The sequence below is a fragment of the Amyelois transitella genome, chromosome 30, assembly GCF_032362555.1.
Source record: "Amyelois transitella isolate CPQ chromosome 30, ilAmyTran1.1, whole genome shotgun sequence".
In the NCBI taxonomy this organism is placed as follows: Eukaryota; Metazoa; Arthropoda; class Insecta; order Lepidoptera; family Pyralidae; genus Amyelois; species Amyelois transitella.
Window position 1 is genome coordinate 4,781,261 of NC_083533.1, and position 23,164 is coordinate 4,804,424.

Below are 23,164 nucleotides of genomic sequence, written 5' to 3' on the forward strand. Positions count from 1 at the left end.
TGTTGCCATGTCAAATTCATCAAGTTACACTATTATATTAACTACACTTCGAGAATTATGGGAGACCCAAACAAATGGGACTACAAGGGTGAGCATGACCGAAGGACAGTGGTAAAACAAAACGCAATTGAAGAGAACAATATATCAATTTACACAAAATCACTGCAAATCCGCCTCTATTACGGGGTACTATTTACTCATGTTTTCATCTAAGCACCACACACACTCACATTTTTAATGCCTGTAAATAATCTTCATTATCTTAATAATGTGCAATGTAAGCTATACTTGAGAGAGCCAAATTTATAGTTGTCTGTTTGAGTCCGTTGCGTTTGTTTTATTATCCATGTTTCTAATATTGTAAAAGAGCTTTTGTTTGTCAATTTTTCACTGTATGAAATTTTGCATACAAATAAAGTTAGTGTGGACTACGGGAGACAGCGTATTTTCATGCGGGCTGACTTGGGTCGAAAGCTAGTTATATCATTAAGAAAACTAAACTTTCAAATACTTTATGACATGACATCGCCTTTCCTATTTAAGTTTCCAGCGCCGTTTTGTGAATCTTGTTTTGCATTATATACAATACTAGCGACCCGCACCGGCTTCGCACGGATGCACAGCCGATACTAAATATATCTCTATTAGAACTAACTAAAGGACCGCCCGCAAAGCGGCTAACTAAGTCTTGCTCCAGGCAAATGTGTCACTTCTGCCTGCAGTCCCGGGCCGTGCAGCAGAAATCGTAATATTTTAATTTCACCACAACTTCAAAACCAAACGTCCACGTTTAATCATTCAAAGACCAAATATATTATCTACATAAACTGTACTTATTGATGAAATTTATTTTGATAAGGATTAATAGCATGAGTAAAAAAACGCGTTTAAATGTAGACCAAGAAAAATTCAAAATTTTTAAATAAAAATGTGGTTGTTGTGCCTCACTCGACATAGATAGGTATAGTGTGTCGCGGACTTTTTTGTAGTTATTTATAAGATCTACAATTAATTAAAACATTTTATTGTTCTATCTTTTGTAGTTTAGGCAGCGTACGCGAAATAGGTAACTTTTTGGTTGATTTTTTTCAGTTTGTGTCCGAAAAATCCAAATATATTACGGAACCCTATTTTTTTCCAAAATAAAATATAGTCTATGTTACTCGTGGATAATGTAGCTTTCGAATGGTGAAAGAATTTTTAAAATCGGTCCAGTAGTTTTTGAGCCTATTCATTACAAACAAACAAACAAAGTTTTCCTCTTTATAATATTAGTGTAGATAGATACTCGTAGTTGTTAGTGTTTTTGTCATTTGGGCGCATTTGTCATTTAAACTTAATCAGCATTTACGAGGTGTTCACGAAAACCACAAGTGTTATTGTTCATATCGGATTAAAGTAATTATAAATTATTTTAGAACTTATAATAGTTAACATAATGTGTTTAAAAATTATAATGAGAAATTTTATTAGCCATTCAGATTACAATTAATTTACTTTTACATTGATTACAATTTCCTAACACGACCGAATTTAAAATTAATATCGATTTATTAAAGGAAATACTTGAGGTCGAATCACCATGTTAATTATTGTACAAAAATAAATTATCTCTGTACTTTCTTTGCAGTTTGAACGCCGTATTGTACAAATGACATAGAATAAAGTGTAATTTTTCGATTATTATGAAGCTTTTTGTGGTAAATTTATCAGTTTATTTTTTTATACCTTAAATAGTCTAGATTATACTATAATCTACGCTAAATAGTACTAATACAGAAGTGCCGTGTGGTTCCCGGCACCAATATAAAAAAGGAATAGGAGCACATCATCTCTTTCCCATGGATGTCGTAAAAGGCGACTTAGGGACAGTCTTTTCTACACTGTTGGCTCTGTCTACCCCGCAAGGGTATAGACGTGATTATATGTAAAATATTTTTCTTTACACCAAAAAAAGTCAAAATTTAATTTTTTTTATTCATTATTGTGGGACACTTCATATCACTTAATAATTGTGAATCTTTTGGTTTCACCATTTGTTTACGTTAAATAAATTACTTAAAACACACACACAATTGCACTGTTTTTTTTTCAAGGTTTCGGTTTAAACTCTACCAATATTTATTTATTTATTATTATTACACATAACAGAATACAACTAAGTTCATATTATAGTAATAGTTACCTAAAGCTTTTCCCGCCACTCCAGCTAATATCAAATAACCCCTGAAACTTAGTTCCAGCTCCTACCAGTGCTGCTGGTGTTGCCGCTGGCTCCCGCGACCCTGGAGGTGCGCACGGGGCTGCTGGACCGCCTGGTGCAGTTCTACAAGTCCAACTTTCTCTACGACTTGGTGCACGTCGCTCCGGTTCGTGTTGATGGTAAGTCGTGTGTGAATGGTATCATCATCCTTCTTGTGTTACAGAAGGGGTCTTCATTAGGACCAGTTTTCCGCAATTGGGCAGTCTTAGCCACTGAAAGGCCACGTTCGCTGTATGACTGATTGTGTTAATGAAAGAATTATTGAGATTCAAAAAGTGCCAGGTTGCTAGCTCATCGCCGAAAATCGCCATCGGCTTATACGAAATTCAGAAAAGTCATAAGTAGGGAGACGTAGATAAAGAAATGAGTGGTCCACCACGGTATGAACTGTAATAAGACGGGACTATTAAACATAATGTAACATCTGTATACCCATATTTAAACAAATATACGTATTGAATTGTAACAACATACATACACATACTTATAATCACGTCTAAATCACTTGCTTGCGGGGTAGATAGAGCCAATAGTCTTGAAAAGACTTTTGCGTTCAGCTGTTTGCATTAATAATAGAATTATTGAGATTCAAACAGTGACAGAGTGCTAGCAACAAGTAAAAGAAAAATCCCAAATTTGTTCTCTTTTCAATTGATGCCGTGAACCTAATGGGACCATTGAATTGTAACAATTTCCATATATTTTACCCAGTAACCATTGGACAAGCTCCCCCGGGCTTCACCGACTCCCCGGCGTGGGACTACGACTCTGTCATCCGCCTCCTCGACCTCATCAAAGACCCCGAGATAGCTGGACCCTTACGAAGGACCCTGAGTGACGTCCTTCCCCGCACGAAACTGGTGAACTCTAGGCGGTATTTAGGAATGGGGCGGCTCCACAAGGCGAGGCAATTGGCGGCCAAAAAGATGAAGAAGTGCGCTGGAGATCCGAAGAGGAAAGGTGTACGTATTTTGTTTTTATAGAGGACTATCACTCGAAGTTTCCACGGATTAGTACTTGTATGCAACATCGTCTGTCGCGCTGTGATTGGTTGGTGGCGTGTGACGTATGGTTGATATAAACTTGTGGCGCGTAACGATGTCGTCACAATTTTATACAGATTCCCCATATTTTTGGCAATATCTTTCAAATACAGACATAGTCAAGTACATTTTTATTACACAATTGATAATAACAGTTCCATTTCAGTACCCGAAATACTGCCCGAAAGTGAAACCGAAATCCAAAAGCGCTCGCAAGGCGATAGACACTAAAGCAAATACGATCGACACTAAAGCAAAGGCGATCGACACTAAAGCAAAGCCGATCGACACTAAAGCAAAGCCGATCGACAAATACTGGTCCAAGAACAGAATATACGTGCCGCCGTCGCCATTACCCCCCGGAAACGACTTATACTACGACGATATGTACTCCATGGAGGAGGACACGCTCGGGCCCTGGTGGAACAGGACGGCGGCCAACACCACGCTGTCCGATAACGATATCCTGTACATCACCAACCCAGTCGAGGCGAAGCTGCCGACTGGGCAAATCACGGTCGGGATGCTGAGGTAACGGTGTTATAAAGCACAGAACTGGTCTATACTATAGCTGAACGAGGCCTATCTGTCTTTGTGTGACTGTTGGATCTGTCTACCCCGTAAGGGATAAAGACGTGTTTATATATATGTATGTAGAACTGGACTAAGGCCTAAAATAGCTTCTTTTTACGCGGCGGTGTTTCCCCGCTTATTGTACCCTACGCCTTGGAAGCGGGAGTAGATTTAATTATAAGTATCACTTCCTTGGTGGTTGACATCAATGTGTCCCATTGTGAAGCAATGCATGTTGCTTCCCCACTTTATCTACACTGGTTAATTGCGACTTGCGAGATTTAATTATAAGTTTTGACGTCAACAGGAGAGGTAAAACATCGTGAGAAAACCTGAATTTGTAATGTTACCATCAGTCAATACGGGGTAGGTTCTTCACTCAAAGACTGTGGAGATCAGCTGCGTGTAAAAACCTGACTCGACTTATCCAGGATCCATAGTAAAAGGCGTGCCCCGGGCTCCTCTCCGAGAGATGAGGGTGTAACTGGGACTAATAACAAGTGGAAGAAGACATTTTTAACTTCAACAATTGTGTCCTATTTTGGAAATAATCATCTTTTTTAACTCTGTTTAAAATACAGGCGTATCCTGGAGGCAAGAGCCGTAGCCTCGCGAATAATGCCGACGAAGCCCCACCCGGTGTTCCCGACGTATGTTGCACAGAATATAACACTTAAGCTAATGCTCATTTAAGAAACCTTCCAGCTCCTTGACTATATGGCGATATCTCTACGCTACAAGTCATAACAGCCAATCACGCGACACTATCAGCAAATAATAGCGACAATGCTAAATCGCGATATGAAAGTTTCCACAGATTTGAGCGTTGTCGCGCGGTTCCCCAGGCATCACAAACCCGAGCCATCCCCTCCACTTTTACCCAGAATCACCCGGGAACCGCCAAAAAAATTTGTTACTTTGAAATGATGTCAATTGTAGTTTCCAACGAAACGACATATAAAGATTGTTTACAAATGTTTTTAATACCTAATGAAATAAATGAATGCTATAGGCACTTTATTAAAGCTTACATTTTGTTATGTCTAAACAGGCCGACCGACGACAAATTGGGCGTCAGGCCAAGTAAGTGATTTCTCTTTTTTAATTCTTCTTAGTCGTGTCACTCTTGACAGAGTGGTCGTGGTCATCATGTAGTGTTGGAGGCGGGCGCCAATGTGCGCCTTACGATGTCACGCCATTTCTCCCTGCTGGAAGTCATCCTGCTGCACTCGTTAAGTGAACCGCCAATCACAGACTTTATTTGGTCGGTCCATCGCATGGGTGACCTCCCGCGCGGTCGAGAGCCTTCCACTTTACCCTGGACAACAAGCCGTTCTATGGATCAGTTGCCTCTCTTTGTAACGTGTCCAAAGAATGACTTTTTTAATAAAAGCTTTATATTTTCCCAGCCCATCTCTTTTTTTGTGCCGTGTGGTTCCCGGCACCATTAGGGACCACTCCATCTCTTTCCCATGGATGTCGTAAAAGGCGACTAAGGGATTGGCTTATAAACTTGGGATTCTTCTTTTAGGCGACAGGCTAGCAACCTGTCACTATTTGAATCTCATTTTTATCATTTAGCCAAACAGCTAAACGTGGCCTTTCAGTCTTTTTAAGACTGTTGGCTCTGTCTACCCCGTAAGGGATAAAGACGTGATTATATATGTCACAAAACTTCCTCAGGTCAAAACAATGGCGCGGCCATCCCGGACGACGGCGGGGGGCCCGCAGCGGAGGTGGGGGGAGAAATCGCTCCAGACGAATAAGCCAGAGTTAAATAAACTGGGATTTAATACTTACTGTTTATATTCAAACTTGCCTGTACCCACTAGTTCGTTGGCGTGTTGTAAAACAAAACCCCACGTAAAGTTTTATTTTGGGATGAAAGGTATCGAGCCGGATACTACCAGGAACTGATCAATATCTAATGGCAGTGTGGAGTTGTAAAGTAAGTACTGGTAAATTTGAGCACAGATGTGTCTAAGGTGCTACATAAGTAACTAAATGAGAAATTAAATTTAACATGACTTCGATACAGAACTTCAATTGTAAATTGACGTCCGATGAAAATGCTGCAATGTAGTTTGTTCCGCCGCTTCTTCTACGCATGCGCTTTGGAAGCGGTAGTAGTTATAATTAGATTTAAGTGATGTGACGTCAATAAGTGATACCTTGTATCCAATTTTGAAAATAAATCTATTCTATTCTCATTAAGACACGGAAGGCGGCTTTTCAGTCTCCGCAATCTTAGATCTAATGATAATTTATCTTTGAGAACTCCGGTGCATCGGACTAGGTTTCTAGCTAAATCTTTCACTATTAAAGCTACTATATTGTGGAACGCCCTGCCAGTGTCCATTAGGAAAGCACAGTCGTTAAACTCTTTTAAATCTCAAGTGAAGGAATTTTATTTGCAACAATGTTACACATCATCGTAATAGTTATTATGTATTATTATATATTTTATTTATCAGTATATATTATATAAATATATAGTATGTATTTCTATGTATATATAATATGTATGTATTGTTATGTATATATAATATGTATGTATTGTTATGTATACATAATATGTATGTATGTAGGTAAAGGATTTATAATATTTTTTGTCTATGCATTAATACTCATTAGCTTGTCTGTTGCATTTGTTACATCCCGTCCGGCTTTGTGTGATAAAATTACTATCCATTCATCGGTTGTCTGGAAGAAATTGCTTTTAGCAATAAGACCGCCAATTGTACTTCCTACTTAGATTATATTTAATTTAAGTTACTATGTTATTATGTTGTACAATAAAGTGTTCATTCATTCATTTCATTCAGTCATATCAAAATTGTTAGCTCTATTTAAGAGTTAAGAGGTTAAGACTGATATATAGTATGTATGCAAAGAAACACCTAAATTAGTCTTAAAATTATAATTTATTCCTAAAACTATCTCTTCTTCGGCCAGTCCAAGTGAACAGCAGCGACATCTAATGCCAGAATATCGACTTTAGCTTTGATAGCGTCGCCGAGAGAGGGCGCTGTCCGCCCCAGCTCCCCGTGGACCCACTCCTTGACGTAAGTACCAGCCGATGTTTGAACGTGAAGGGTGAAGAGTTGCGGGTGACCTAGAACAGGGAATGGAAACCTTAATGTCCATACATACATATATAAAATCACGCCTCTTTCCCGGAGGGGTAGGCAGAGACTACCTCTTTCCACTTGCCACGATCTCTGCATTCTTCCTTTGCTTCATCCACATTCATAACTCTCTTCATGCAAGCTCGGCGGTTTCGGCTACTTTTGATCTGACCCTTTACCAGGACGTCCTTAATCTCAATGTACAGATTAATTATTTTCATATCTGTTGTGACTCTAAGGAAGAGAAGAGAAAGCCATATAATTTAGCTATTTTCAATACAAGATACAGCCTGTTAGTCATACAAACATACATATAATCACGTCTATATCCCCTGCAGGGTAGACAGAGCCAACAGTCTTACAACCGTTTGGCTTAATAAAAGAATTGAGATTCAAATGACAAGTGGCTAGTCCATCGCCTCAAAGAATCTCAAGTTAATAAGCCTATACCTATCACGGCATCAGCTTTAAATTTCAATATTTCCCGCTGCCGATTGGCGCGGCGTAACACACGGATGGGGATCCGCTGTATCACGTTCACCACGGCGCCGTGTGATCATTGTAGCTGTAGAATATATCTAATGAAATAAGTCTAAGGCGATTGGCAAGCGACCTGTATTTATGTCAATGTCAATCTCAATTATCTGTAGAAAAATATCAAGAAAAATATAGTATCGTTGAGATAGTATTTCGGTAACACAAGTCTCGAACTTACTTCGAGGCTAACTCAACCTGTGTAATTTGCCCCGTATGTATATTATAGTTACCTGTGACGGCATCAGCTTGAACTTTCAAAATTTCCCGCTGCCGACTGAGCAGCGGCCGCCGGTGCAACACACGGATGGGCGTCCGCTGGGTCACGGCCACCACGGCGCCGTGCGACTCCGCCGTGTTGCGGAATGTGTTGATACGCTGCAAGTCTTCCGGCGTTACCGTCACGGGGTCTGAAGGGGTTTTCTGTGAGAAATGTGGAAATTAAATGTTCTATAACATATGTTTAATAGTGAGTGAATTCGCTACAGACCGCTCAAGAAACCAAACGCAAGTGATTAATTATTCAGGCAAATACGAATAAAAACTAAAGGTTTGAAAAACTTCTGAACATCAATAAGGGTATAATGACTAGCTGGAAAATGAGTAGCCATCCGCCAAAGATTCTTAAAGAACGATTATCGCTTAAAGGCTTGAAGCTTTAATATCTCGACACGATTAGCGCTTGCTCCAACACAGCTTATTGTTGAACAGACAAGTTTTATAAATATTAGGACAGGTTTCTCACCAAATATGACATGTTTCTCACCAAATAAGACATGTTTCTCACCTCGGTCTCGAACTTGGAATGCGACAACTTTATACACAAAGCTTCGTAAGTCTTGCATTTGCTCTCCTCGCCCTGTTTCAACTCCGCTAGTTCCTCCCTGAATTGTCACAGGATTTATAAAATATGACATAATTAGTATAATTTTTATAAATTTTGATAAAGGTAATTTTAGATAATTTTTCTCAAGTAAGACATATTGCAATAATTTTAATAAAAAGAAGTTGAATTCAGTAGTTTAGAACCAAATATATAAATATCTTTCTTTTTACGATACTTGTTCATTTGACTGTATTTACATACATACATAATTCACATCTATATCCCTTACAGGGTAGACAGAACCAACAGTTTCGCAAAGACTAAAAGTCCACGTTCAGCTGTACGGCTTAATGATGGAATTCAGATTAAAATAGTGATAGGTTGCCAGCCTAACACTAAAAGAATAGTTATTACCCTATCCCTTAGTTAGTTGCTAGCCCAGTACGACATATTTATTTTATACTTTTGCCTGTTATATAGAAAAAAAATCCGACGACTCGAATGTAGAATATGTGTACACACCAAGATAATTAAGACCTATTGTAACCTTAAGGAATAAATAATTATGTATGTAATAAACAGATACATACTAGACTCTCAGGGTGAGGGAGAACATCGTGAGGAAACCTGCACATTCAGGCAACCAGATGTGTAACCATGATCGATCCAATACGGGGTTAGGTTCCCCTGCAAAGGTTGTGGAGGACAGACGGGAGTCGTTTCGTATGAAAACCTGACTCACCCAATCCAGGATCCATGGTCAAAGGTACACCCCGGGCCTCTTCAGAGTGGTGAGGATGCGACCGGGACTAAAGCCAGGAGGGAGAAGTAACATGCATCAGTAGTTCAGGGCGAGGAACAGCAGACCTACACAGAACTCACTTGGAGACCACGCACAGGCTGCGCACGCGCACGGCCCCGCTGGCGGCCACGGCGGCGCACACCGCGCGCAGCTGCTCCGGCGTCGGGGCGTGGCGGGGGTCCGCCACCTGCCACAGATAAAGAAAGACAGAAAGAAAATGTTTATTTGGTACAATATTACAAATTAAAATATGACAATTTACATCCAAAAATGTACCAAAAAGGTCTCTGCGCAGCTAATGTTAAAGACAAAAATTAAAATAAAATAGAAATAAAACAATAACGACATATTCTGCATTAGAAATTAAGGCTGTGGTGGGGTTACGCTCTGTGTAGGAATATAAAATATTACATTAAAAAGTAAATAAAATATAATAGATAATATATACATACTAGCTGACCCGCGCAACTTCGTTTGCGTGTATCCCGCTACTTCGACAAATACAGTTAACGCACCAACACATATTGGATACTAATTTTCAATTCACAATAACTTCTCTTTCCCTTAACCGCGTTTAAAATATTAAAATGTTTTTTGGTTTCTGTGACTCTTCTTTGATCGCCCCCCCTATCAGTTTTTGGAAAAAAAAACGATATTGACGCGCTATTTATAGGGACGCTGCCCCCGCCGCCGCGGCCGGCCCGTACCGTGCCGCAATACTAATATCGTGATGTCTCCTAAACTATATGTCTAAATAACACACTGTAAACTGCAAAAATAATCTAAATTAAATGCTCGTGATGATGAACTTACTTATTTTGATAAGGATATATGTATTATTGGTTATATCACCAGTTAAACATCACCCAACGAATTAAATGTTTTTTTAATACAGAAAAGTAGTTTTTGTGACTTAAATAAAAAAGCTGGATATATGTCATCGCGGACTTTTTTGTAGAACTAATAAAGACCAATGTTTTTGCTATACATTGTTCTTACTTGTATCCAACGGTATAAGCGGCGCACGCACAAATGCAATCTTCAATTAGATTTTTTTTCTGACTTCTTGGACATAAATCGCTATAACTCAGCTAATATAGTTTCAATGTATTTCAATTATATATAAAAACCTGTCGGAGAAAATACTCTTTCTATTAGTGAAAACCGCATCAAAATCCGTTGCGTAGTTTTAAAGTTTTATGCATACGAAGGGACTACAGACAAAATGGGCGACTTTGTTTTATACTATGTAGTGATAACATAATTACTCAATGAAAAATTCTTTTGAATAGTCAGAAGGTGTCTGGGATAGCGGAAAAACAATTATGTAGGTCGCTGGATTTTTGGTAGAGTGAATATTGTGAAAGGAAGAAGCGGGAAGCGAGAATGTAAACGCACAACACGTACCTTAATTTCTTGTATTTTGGCTTCTTGGGCCCTGGCCAGGGTTCTTCTTGTTTCTAAGATGCGCAATTTTATTATTTTTACTATATGAGCGGAGCGGTCAATTTGCAGCCATATTTTTTTCTTCAATCACTATTTTTCAAATTTGAATTGAAATGTTCTATGGCTCCATTCGTAAGCCGTCGAGTGTTGTCGAGCTCCGAAGAAACCACATATGTTGTCATTATCGTATTGTGCGGAATGAAAAGGGATAGGAACAGTAAAATAAAGCGGCGCGTTCATCCTCCGGCGCCTTGAGAAACATCGCTTTCTCAAAAGAAAAATAAAAGGAAATCACTCATAGAGTAGCGTAAATAGTAGTGGATTTTAATATTAACTAAAGCGGAAAAAATAATATAATAACATTCATAAAATAAGAAATTATTAAGAAAATGCGGTATTGTTATTGCGACGGCAATGGACATAATTTAATTATTGGTCTTTTAAGAAAACCATTTTGAGTTTTAACTAAAGCTACTCTCACAGTACCGTCTGCACCTGGATAAGTTTTTTCAATGATTCCCATTGGCCATCGTAATGGGGGAACATTATCTTCATGTATTAACACTACAGTGCCAATTTTGACATTCGTTACATCTTTCAACCATTTCTGACGAACCTGTAAATTATTCAAGTACTCTAAATGCCATCTTTTCCAATATGAGCGAATCATTTGATCGAGTAGCGATTTACGTGTAACTAGCGGCGTAGAAGATACAGGTGCGAGTGGCAAGTACTGTAGTGGAGAAGCCATAATAAAGTGCGCGGGAGTTAAAGGCTCAAGATGCGGTTCTTCCTGTAGTACGCAGAGTGGTCGTGAATTCATTATTGCTTCAATCTGTGTTAATACTGTTAAAAGCTCTTCATATGTAAGTAGTTGATTGCCAATAATGCGGTACAAATGAGTCTTCAAACTTTTTATATTTGACTCCCAAATTCCTCCAAAATGCGGAGCGCGGGGAGGAGACATATGCCATTCTATGCGGTGATTTACAAGCTCGCTTGAGAGTAAATCATTATAATCTGAAGAAAGTAAAAAGTGATAAAGTTCATTCAAATGAGACTTAGCGCCAACGAAATTAGTTCCATTATCGGAATATAGATGAGAAACTGGACCCCTACGGGATATAAATCTCTTAAACGCAGAAAGAAATGTAATAGAAGATAAATCTGAGGCAAGTTCAATATGAACTGCTTTCGTCACTAAACAAATAAATAGGCAAATATATGCCTTTTGACTTCGCTGACCACGACGTCTACAAATAGTGATGTTAATAGGCCCAGCGTAATCCACGCCAGTATGAACGAAAGCTTTTGTCTCTTGAACACGAAATGCGGGTAAATTCGCCATCTTAGGAGTTGGATGCGAAGGAGAATTTTTAAAACAAAAATTACAATTATGTACTCGTTGCCGTATAACAGATCGAGATGATATTATCCAATATTTTTGGCGAATCAAAGAGCTAAGAAGAGCGGCACCAGTATGACAATGTACGCGGTGAAAATAGTCTATAATCAAGTAAGTAACATTATCATGTTTAGGAAGTAAAATAGGATGTTTCGCTTCGAACGGTAAGTTTGAATTAGCTAATCGACCTCCTATTCTGATTAATTTATCTTCCGATATAAATAAGTCTAATTTATTAAGCGGGGCAGAAGGTATATTACCCTTTTTCAAATCTTTTATGACATGTGTAAAATGAGCGATTTGAACTGATCGAAGCAAATAGTTTTCAGCGGTAATTATATGAGAGGTCTCTAACCTTTTAGAGCGGGGCAATAATCTTACAAAGCGTAAAATATATACAATTATTCTTAACAATTTATTCCATGAAGAAACTTTGCACGATAGAGAGCAAAGAGGAGACAGTTCTTCACCACGAGAAGCGGTTGCGACAAGCGTTTTACTGTTAAATTCTGGCAAGTCTTCACATTTTTCAGGCTGAAAAGATTCTATCGGCCACTGAAGTACAGGCGTAATTAACCATTCAGGACCGTTCCACCATAATTTGTGCGTAAGTAATTGTTCAGGTAATAAACCTCTCGACAGACAGTCTGCGGGATTCTGAACTCCGGCGACGTGGAAGAAGTTTTTAGGCTCTAGATTCTCGTGACATTTGGCAACACGATTGCTGACAAAAATATTCCACCGATGTGGAGATGAATGAATCCACGAAAGAGCTATTTTTGAGTCTGAAAAAGCATAAACATTATCTATAGGCGTGCGCGCTGAATAAGTATCGTAGACCAATTTGGTTAGTTTAGACATTATGACGGCAGCACAGAGCTCCAAGCGGGCAAGTGAAATTACTTTGACTGGCGCAACCTTTGACTTTGCACAAACCAAGCGGACACATATGTTACCAGTAGGATCGGTAACATGTAAGAAAACAACACAGCCATACGCTTTCATACTAGCGTCAGCGAAAGCAACTATATTAACCTTAGAACCCTGAGCTACAGCCAGATGGCGCGGAATTTTTAAATTAGCAAGAAGTGGCAATTGTTCTCTAAATTTAATAAACATAGCGGATATATTTGTCGGAGGTGCTTCATCCCATCCAACCTTCTGAAGCCAAAGTTCTTTAATTAGAAGTTTAGCATAAACAATTACAGGCGCGGTAAAACCTAACACGTCCCATAAGCGGGCGATTGAAGAAAGTATGGAACGTTTGGTACAAGAGTGATCATCGTTATTTATTTTAAAAACAAATGTGTCACTCTCCGGCTGCCATTCTAGCCCTAATATTTTAAGAGAAGCGGATTTATCAAATTCTACTTGTTGTGAAAGTCTTAGCGGTAGCGGAATATTATCAAGTACCATTTTAGAGTTACTCGACCATTTAACTAAATCAAAACCACCTGATTTAAACATTTTAATCAACTGTGTGGAAGCATCGACAGCATCTGATTCATTTAAAATTGAACTAGCTAAATCATCCATATAGAGCTCCTTTTCAGCTATAGCTGCTGCAACAGGAAAATTAGAACGTTCATCATTACAAAGTTGACGTACTGTGCGCATTGCAACAAATGGGCTGGACCTAAGTCCAAACGTCACTCTGTTGAACTTGAACATACGAATCGGTTCAGAAGGGTCAAATCGAAAGAGTATTTTTTGATATTTTTGATGTTCCTCAGTTACAAGTATCTGAAGATACATCTGCCTTATATCTGCAGTTAAAGCTACTGGAAATAAACGAAAATTAAGTAATAATAAAAATAAATCAGCTTGAAGATTAGGTCCAGTGTGTAAAATATCATTGAGAGATACACCATTATGACATTGAGCACTCGCGTCCAAAACAACCCTGACCTTAGTAGTCTGTTTGTCCAATCTGACAACTGGGTGGTGAGGAATTATATACCCTCCATCAGACTCGTCCGATGGTAACACTGGATCTAAGTATTTGTTATTTATGTAATCCATGATAGCGGCGTTATAGCTCACACGTAAATCTGTGTCGCTAAGTCTGCGTTCCAGTGCCAATAAACGGCGATGAGCAACAGTGTACGAGTTCCCTAAGCTACTGGGATCCTTAGCAAATGGTAACACGGTGCAATAGCGACCAGATGAGTCGCGAGAGACTGTAGAAGCGTAAATTTGTTCACATTCTTCATCAGTACGACTAAGAAATTTATTCACAGGAACTTCCTCTAATTCCCAGAATTTAGAAAGAGAGGCATCTATACTTTTTTCAAAAGAAGTAAGAAATGAAGCGGAAGATGAAGATGGAATTGCGGTTATATCGCCAATGACTGACGAAGCGGTATTAGCAGCGGCGTCACCCATGAAAACAAATCCGAAAATAGTTTCAATAGCGGGCGGAGCTGGCGGTGCAATGACTTTTCCACTAAGAAGTAAGAATGGGAATAACTTTGCTCCTAGGACAATTTCGATTTCTCCAGGAATATGCCAGAATGGATCTGCAAGCGGTATGTTTACCAGATGCCTAACAATAGATGTGTCAATATAATCTATAGGAAGACGATCGGTAATACAATCTATGACTAATGCGGTTAAGTTAAAAGTTTGTTTATTATTTTTTGCAGAAATCGTAAAATTAGCATACCCTATAACAGGCCGGGAAGTCAAACCAACACCCTTTAAAGTCGAATTTGACAGCGGAATAATTTTCAAATTAAGTTTTTTGCAACAGTTTAGAGTAATTAAATTATTCTGTGAAGCATTATCAATAAGACATCGAACAGTCTCTTTTATATTCTTATCATTATTATACGCGTAAATACTGGCGGTAGAAAGAAGCACTTCAGTACGGTTATGACAAGTTAACGTGGTACAGGGAAGAACATTCGTTAGGTCAGGTGAGCGAGCGCAAAGCGATACGTGCTCGCGATCTTTGCTAATAACGGGCATTGATGCCGCGGAGGTGGAGGCGCAATTCTCTGTACCAGTTGTAGCCGAAGCAGCGCTGTCTTGTATGGTTGTCCTAGTGAACGAATCTCGAAATGACGCAGAAGGTGAGTTTTTATTTGAGGATGAATCTAAATGTAACAAAGAATGATGACTTTTTCCACATTGTCTACATTTATACTTCGAATTACATTTTGACACGGAATGTGTCAAGCTAAGGCAGTTTACACACCCTACTTTCGATTTAATAAATTCAAGGCGATTTTTCGGTGACAAAGATTTAAATGCGGGGCAAGTATAAAGCTGAAAGTGTTCAGACGTATTACACATTGAACATACAGAGCGGTTATCGATATTATTATTATTGCGTGTTACGAACGAATGGACTGTATGGCGGGAGCGGTTTGAATTATTAATAGTAGCATTGTTATTTTGAGTAGTGCGGTTAAATGAATTATTATTATTAGTAGTGCGATCTAAGATTTTTACTTGACTTTTAATAAATTCAACTAAATCTGAATAACTCGGAATTATTTTATCTCTAGCAGTCATTTCAAACGCCTGAGCGGTACTTGAATCTAATTTGCGGAATGCTAAATTAAATAAAATAAAATCATAAGTATCTTCAATTTTTAATTGATTTAGTGCAGCGGTAGCAGCGTCAAATGTATCTATGAAATTATTTAATGCGACAGAGTTATTTGAAGCGGCTTTAATATTAAGCAACGTGGAAACATAATACGAACCTAGGGCTCTCTTATCCTGATATTTCTTTGTCAAACTGTCCCAAATGGACTTATAGTTTTCGCCAGAAGGAATCACGCCTGCTATAATTTTTAATGCATTTCCGGTGAGCCTTCCAACTAAATATTGAATTCTATGAGAATCTGTTAAATCTGGATTACAATGTATATTAGCTTTAAAAGATTCATAGAAAACGGGCCAATTTTCAATTTTTCCGTCAAAGCTAGGAATATTAAGCGGAGCTAGTTTGAAGGGAGCCTTATTCGTTGTTTGCGGAACTGCACTCGAAGAAACGGATTTACCTTTTAGATTTACACGAAACCTTACAACACGAGCATAAATATCTTCAAATGATGAAAGTGACTTATAATTTGGTTGGAATTTGGGATCTAATTCCATGTGTAATAGGTTAATTTCATCCAAAGTTTGCATGAAATCATTACGCAATATGTCTACAGTTTGACTATCGGACATAAAAGTCTCAATCGAGCGCAATTCGGTAGTAGATGGAGACAAATGTTTGCCTACCTCGTATAATTTAGAAAGACGTTCAAAGCGAACCTTATTTTTCTCTTGTAACAACTTGAGCTTAGATTCCATGGTAAAAGATGGCGGATAGAGGTATTTTACGAAATAAAACACTTAATACCAAAATCTTATTCAAAATAAGCGGTGAGCGGTGTGAGAGTACTCTGAGCGGACGTTTTTATTTAATTGTGTAGGTAGATTCTACACAGAAGCCGGCCGAATGTCGGCGCAATGCGGTTATGATTATCTGCAGAAAATCGCGGTTTTAAACAAATCTCGTCAATAACAATACGCATGAAGCGGGTTTGAAGCGGGTTTTATGCGGCTCGTAATGGACCACAAAATGGGATAGCGGAAAAACAATTATGTAGGTCGCTGGATTTTTGGTAGAGTGAATATTGTGAAAGGAAGAAGCGGGAAGCGAGAATGTAAACGCACAACACGTACCTTAATTTCTTGTATTTTGGCTTCTTGGGCCCTGGCCAGGGTTCTTCTTGTTTCTAAGATGCGCAATTTTATTATTTTTACTATATGAGCGGAGCGGTCAATTTGCAGCCATATTTTTTTCTTCAATCACTATTTTTCAAATTTGAATTGAAATGTTCTATGGCTCCATTCGTAAGCCGTCGAGTGTTGTCGAGCTCCGAAGAAACCACATATGTTGTCATTATCGTATTGTGCGGAATGAAAAGGGATAGGAACAGTAAAATAAAGCGGCGCGTTCAGTGTCTTTTTAGTTTAATTTTGAAGATATGAACACGTTTTCCTCGTGGACCAACCGATACGCACAACTAGTGCGCCAATCTCAGTTCTATCATTGAGCCATACATAAATTAGATTTTTAGTATTTGTCTGTACATCTGTTTATACTTGCATCATGCGATATCTCTTGCACCGGTTTGAATGCAGGTTTCTCACATGTGTTTCCTATGGTCCAACTTAAAAACCTAAGATTTCGGCGGAACGATGTCGCGGCAATTAGCTAGTATGGATAAAATTATAGTAACCTCTACGGCGAAGGGTCGCCCGTCCCCCAGACAGCGGACGTCGACGTCCTCGCGGCCCGCCGACATCAGCTTCAGGCGGTGTTCGCTCTGGGAAGGCGGGATACTGCGCAGATCATAGAATTCGGATTGATAACACAATATAAGTGGTAAGTAATTGACGACGGGCCCAGCATAGACCCTTGTGGGACGCCAGAACAAATATAAACCAAATGAAAATAGAAATCATTGATTTTACATAACCGAAACTCTTCTCGTATTACTAACAACACGTGTAGCAAGCTACTACAGGGAATCTCCTTTAATGCCATAGAGTTAAGATTATCAATTGAATCTACCTGGTTGAAGGCCTCGCAAAAGTCTGTGCAATGTTTTTACTTTTTCAATTTGAGAATGAAAGCTTTAAAACAAAATGTTGCATAAGACTAAACTGTTGTCCGGGGTTTCGCACCCGCGGAAATTTCCAAAAATAAAAGCATATTACTTCTCAACATCTAGTATATCTCAGTGCCTAATTTCACCAAAATATGTGCCCTTGTTTAAGTTTATTCTTTGCAAACATAAATACAAATCTATTTATTTATACCACTTACATAATTATAAACGTTCTCACCCCAATATCTCGGCGAGCGGATTGAATATAACCTCTTGCACTGAAGACTCCATCATCCGCTTGCCGCCAACCAGCCACGGCGTCTGCGGCAACTCCCGAGACAGCTTCACGTATCTGTCGATTCATTCATATGACCACGTCAATATCCCTTGCGGGGTAGACAGAGCCAGCAGTGTTGAAAGACTGACAGACCACGTTCAGCTGTTAGGCTTCAATTGAGATTCAAATAATGACCAGGTCTGTCGATCAAACGATGAATATTGTTTGATCGTGAGGAAATCTGCAAAATTTTTATAGATAGAGAGATAAATGATTTAATTGCTACTAAAACAGACACATATTACATTCAAAAACATGAACCTAACAAAACATTTCGTATAAATATGCAGTCGTGCGTGAACAAGTTATAATAATCAAAGTCAGTTACGCTACGTTGTTGTCAGAACAAACTACCGATTTTCTGAAAGGTGTGACATATGTAAATGTGAGCGGGATACGATTTTTACAACACTAAAAAGTCTATAGTTGTCTCAAAAGTCACATCCTCACCGCTCCATATGGAGAGGAGCCCGAGGCTTAAGTTGACCACGATTCTGGACTGGGTGAGTCAGGTTTTTACATGAACCGACTTCCGTTTGCAGGGGAACCTAACTCGTATTGGTTCAATCATGGTTAAACATTTAATTGCCTGAATGTACAGGTGCCGTGTGGTTCCCGGCACCAATAAAAAAAAGAATAGAACCACTCCATCTCGTTCCCATGTATGTCGTAAAAGGCGATTAAAGGATAGGATTATTAACTTGGGATTCATCTTTTAGGCGATGAGCTAGCAACCTGCCACTATTTGAATCTCAATTCTATTATTGAGCCAAACAGCTGAACGTGGCCTCTATCAGTCATTTCAAGATCAACCCTCTCTCTCTACCCCGCAAAGGATATAGATGTGATTATATGTATGTATGTATGTACAGGTTTCCTCACGATGTTTTCCCTCACCGTAAGAGCATCCGTTAGCATTCAAACATGGCCGAGATGGGCTTTGAACCTGTGCCTTCGCCGCGCATCATATATTTCAACTTTCAACCGGGCACATTACTTCAAAACTACACAACGGATTTTAATGCATTTTTTTATTATTATATAGTGATTCAAGAGAAAGGTATATATATATATATATACATAAATGCTAAATTTAATGTTCATTTAATTTAAATTTTCTGTATTTTTGCATGCCATGACTGGTTAAATGCGCGAAATGTATACACTTTGTAACACCTATATTTGTACCGCATTTATAGCAAATAAAGTATTTGTATTATTTTTTTATTTTGTAGATGAGTGAATTTATGTATGTATGTATTTTGTATTTGCTACCAGTGCGAAGTCGGAGCGGGACGCTAGCTAACATGTAATACCCACCTGCCTCCAATGTAGATAGGATCCCTGCAACACGCCACACTGACGCAGCGCGCGCGCGCGGCGGGCGGCAGCAGCGTCGCGGCGCGCCTGACGTCGTCCGCGCTCGCTGCCAGCGCTTGCTCCGCCGAGCGCCGCGTGAACTCTACTGCGAAGCGACGCTTCTGCCTGCTTCGCGACTCGAACAGTTGCGGTGATATCAGTTTTAGGAGTTCCAGCTCCTTTGAGAAATCAGTAAGTAAGGAGACAATGGTTAGTTTTGTTGTTAAAATGATTATAGATAGAAACATACATGTAATCACGTCTATATCCCTTGCGGGGTAGACAGAGCCAACAGTTTTGAAATGACTGATAGGCCACGTTCAGCTGTTAGGCTTAATGACAAAATTAACATTCAAATACTGAAAGGTTGCTAGCTCATCGCCTTAAAGAAGAATCTCAAGTTTATAAGCCTATCTCTTAGTCGCCTTTTACGACACCCATGGGAAGGAGATGGAGTGGTCCTATTCTTTTATTCTATTGGTGCTGGGAACCATACGGCACACGGTTCTCATGTATGTAAGTGATGTAAAATATGATTTTATGAGAATAAAAGTATATAAACCTAACCCAAACCTATTGTCAAAACATGTGGTATATTAATGATGTCCGTAACTCACGGCCGCCTCGTTGTGGTACTCCATGGTGACGGTGACGAGCAGCGGGCACACGGCGCCGGAGTCCTGGGCCTTCCCCGCGACGCGCGCCAGCCGCGGCCCGTACAGCCACTTCCACGCCTCCTTCAGCGGCGTCAGCGCAGCTGTAGGGGGGGGGGCATGAATACAATACATTTATTTTCAAAATTGGATACAAGATAGATAGATAGATAGATAAACTCTTTATTGCACCATAAGAAAAAGAAAAACAGGAAAAAAACACAGGTAGTCAATGAGGTACAAAGGCGGACTTATCGCTACAGCAATCTCTTCCAGTCAACCTTAGGGTGGAAGGAAATTAAAAATAATATGACGAGACGATAGAACCATAAAATGTTTTAATTAATTGTAGTGAAGATCTTATAAATATCTACAAAAAAGTCCGCGACACACTATACCTATCTATGTCGAGTGAGGCACAACAACCACATTTTTATTTAAAAATCTTGAATTTTTTTAGGTCTACATTTAAACGCGTTTTTTTTACTCATGCTATTAATCCTTATCAAAATAAATAATTCATTAATAAGTACAGTTTATGTAGATAATATTTGGTCTTTGAATGATTAAAATTGGACGTTTGGTTTTGAAGTTGTGGTGAAATTAAAATATTATGATTTCTGCTGCACGGCCCGGGACTGCAGGCAGAAGTGACACTTGCCGGGAGCAAGACTTAGCCGCTTTGCGGGCGGTCCTTTAGTTAGTTCTAATAGAGATATATTTAGTATCGGCTGTGCATCCGTGCGAAGCCGGGGCGGGTCGCTAGTTGTAGATAAAATCTTAGATACAGCTGAAGAAGAGTGAGCAGTAACTCTTATTTAGAATTAACTTGTCACAATGCAGTGGTCGGGGGTTCGTCATTGAAATCAGAGCCATGAAGATTTAACATAAATGCTACTGAATTGTACTGAATTTCTCTTTATTTTAAGTTTTATTCTTATTTTCCTTGATGTACATAAATATATAAATTAATAAATGCAGCTTTGCTTGGGTTCTGTAATTTTTTTTTAGTTTTCATACATCTGTGTAATTTGTCCCGTATATAGATATTAGTAACATACATTCATACATATTATCACGTTTATTTTACGACATCCATGGGAAAGTGACAGAGTGGTCCTATTCTTTTTTCTATTATGTATCTTCAGATAGTGACACTTACTGGGATCATAGTCGGGGATAGCGTCTTGAATCTTCAGCGTGATAACTTTTTCCCTCAACAATATAGAGATAGGTGACGACAGTGCACATGCGAATGTTTGGCAGTCGTAGCTGTAAAAGAAAAAATAATTTCTAAATGAAAAAAAATAATTAAATTTGATTAGAACTTGAAGTGGGAGGGATGGTTCGGACTCGACCACCACAAAGGGAAGATCTTCCGCCAGGCTAGGTGTTATGCCTGGACAACCGCACGGCAGACGATGATGTCCGACATACCGTGAAATGTTTGCTTACAACTTTGCTGCAATTTAGACATTTTGCTGGTTTTGACTGATAGCGTCGCGTGATTTCGTTTTTATGACTAGTGGCATAGAGGTCAAACAAAAAACCCACTGAACTTCTAGCACAAATGGATCTTAAGATATTGCAATAAAGCACAAATTGTTGTGAAACTTTAAAATCCATTTTTGAATTAATGGACGAATTTGTTTGGGGTGGAAACATTTTCAGCAGAATTGTGGCAGATATAATTATGTCAATGAGTATGCCATAAAAAGAGTGTCCATCTTACCCCTTCTTATCCAAGACTTCCTTAACCATCTCGTCACACTCCGGCCACGTCTCCTCCTCCAGCACTCCGAGGCAGCACACACAGGCCTCAGTCCTCCGTCTCTTCCGCAGCGGACCATCTTCACTGTTGTTCTCTTCGCTGTGACCATTTTCTGAAGGTTGTTGAACAGTGTCCAATGTTTGTGAATGTTCAACTGGGGTTGTACTGTCAGTCGCTGTGGTGGGTTCACTGGTTGTGTCCTGGTACTGTAGGTATAAATGAAATTTTAATAATTTTTCTATGAAATTGATGTTGAATTAAATTTAATTAATTATTTATATTTTTATTTTTTAATATTTATTATTTTCGCTGTTTTTGAATGATAGCGTTGCGTAATTTTATTTTTTATTCTTGTGACTTGTAGCATATAGATTTCGCCACAATATTAATTAAATTGCAAAAAAAAAAATAGAAGATGCTTTGGGTAAAACCTGACTTACCCAATTCAGAACCATGTCAAAAGGAGTACCCCGGGTTCCACTCCAGAGAGCATAGTATGTACGAGGGATTAAAGTAGGGGGTAAAATGTAGTGAGGTTAGATTTGTTTACATACAAATGAGAAACATTCTTTTTTTAAAGTCGGTTAAAAAACAAGCAGCGTTTAATAACATCTATTACAGTACTCCTTCGGTTTATATGAATAAAATCTAAATACTTTAAAAAAGTTAACCTGAATAATATGTTTCTTGAGGTTTTCGTAAGCGTTTGGATGTTTTACGCCTAAAAAACGCACAGCGCAAGCATCGCAGCATCCCTGATCTTTGCATAGCTTGAATATCGCTTTCTTATCCATTTTAATTGATATTAAAATTATTTATTTTTATACAAAATAGAACCACTTGCAAAGCAAGACCACTCTTTAAATACAAAATAGTATTTTAATGCAAATGATTATAAGCTTTATTCGCTGCACATCAAGGTCTTTTCTGAATACTTAAGAAAATTTAACTTACCACATTTTAATAATTTTGATTTTTTTGACACTGATTACGTTCCTGTCTTAAAGTAATTTATTCTTCTGTTTGTTTCACTTGTGACTGCGGTCAAATCGAAAATAGCGTATTTAGTATACCTACTAACTAGTTTAGTTAGGATTGTACTTCAAAAAATTTATCCTAAATCTTTTTATATGTTCGATGTTTTCTTTTCATATTCTTAACTCTCAAATAATATAGCGTAAAAAGAAACAGTTAATATAAAGTTGCCATGAGAAAAAAATATAAATGAACAGCTGATTTCATTCTAAACTGCAATTAGAGTGTGCATCATCTTGATTTTATGTTGAAGAAAAAAAAAGCGGTAATATGTACAATAAATAATAAAGTACCGTGATTGCTAAATACCTGTTAAAGTAAATAATGTTTATTTGATTTCGATGAAAAATATTTGTGTTGCCATAAATTGA

At 38.5% G+C, this 23,164-nt stretch overlaps 2 protein-coding genes across 3 annotated transcripts; one reads left to right on the forward strand and one right to left on the reverse strand.

Annotated features, from left to right (window-relative positions):
• Positions 1–57: 57 nt before the first annotated feature.
• On the forward strand, positions 58–5,645 carry LOC106138896 (uncharacterized). Its single transcript, XM_060952865.1, has 7 exons — positions 58–88; positions 2,254–2,382; positions 2,975–3,225; positions 3,473–3,837; positions 4,461–4,529; positions 4,931–4,962; positions 5,563–5,645. Exons 1-7 carry the CDS (start codon positions 58–60, stop codon positions 5,643–5,645), a joined length of 960 nt encoding a protein of 319 aa, XP_060808848.1.
• A 1,139-nt stretch (positions 5,646–6,784) lies between these two features.
• On the reverse strand, positions 6,785–22,610 carry LOC106138902 (tRNA pseudouridine synthase Pus10). Of its 2 annotated transcripts, none has more exons than XM_060952980.1 (11): positions 22,430–22,610; positions 21,720–21,964; positions 21,150–21,259; positions 19,952–20,091; positions 19,296–19,513; positions 17,877–17,990; positions 17,267–17,369; positions 9,250–9,356; positions 8,329–8,425; positions 7,775–7,964; positions 6,785–6,994 (listed from the first exon to the last, which is right to left on the reverse strand). In XM_060952980.1, exons 1-11 carry the CDS (start codon positions 22,550–22,552, stop codon positions 6,816–6,818), a joined length of 1,626 nt encoding a protein of 541 aa, XP_060808963.1. In that variant the 5' UTR covers positions 22,553–22,610; the 3' UTR covers positions 6,785–6,815. The 2 variants fall into 2 exon arrangements, with proteins under 2 accessions (XP_060808963.1, XP_060808964.1); XM_060952981.1 differs by lacking the exon at positions 6,785–6,994 and adding an exon at positions 7,110–7,241.
• Positions 22,611–23,164: the final 554 nt, after the last annotated feature.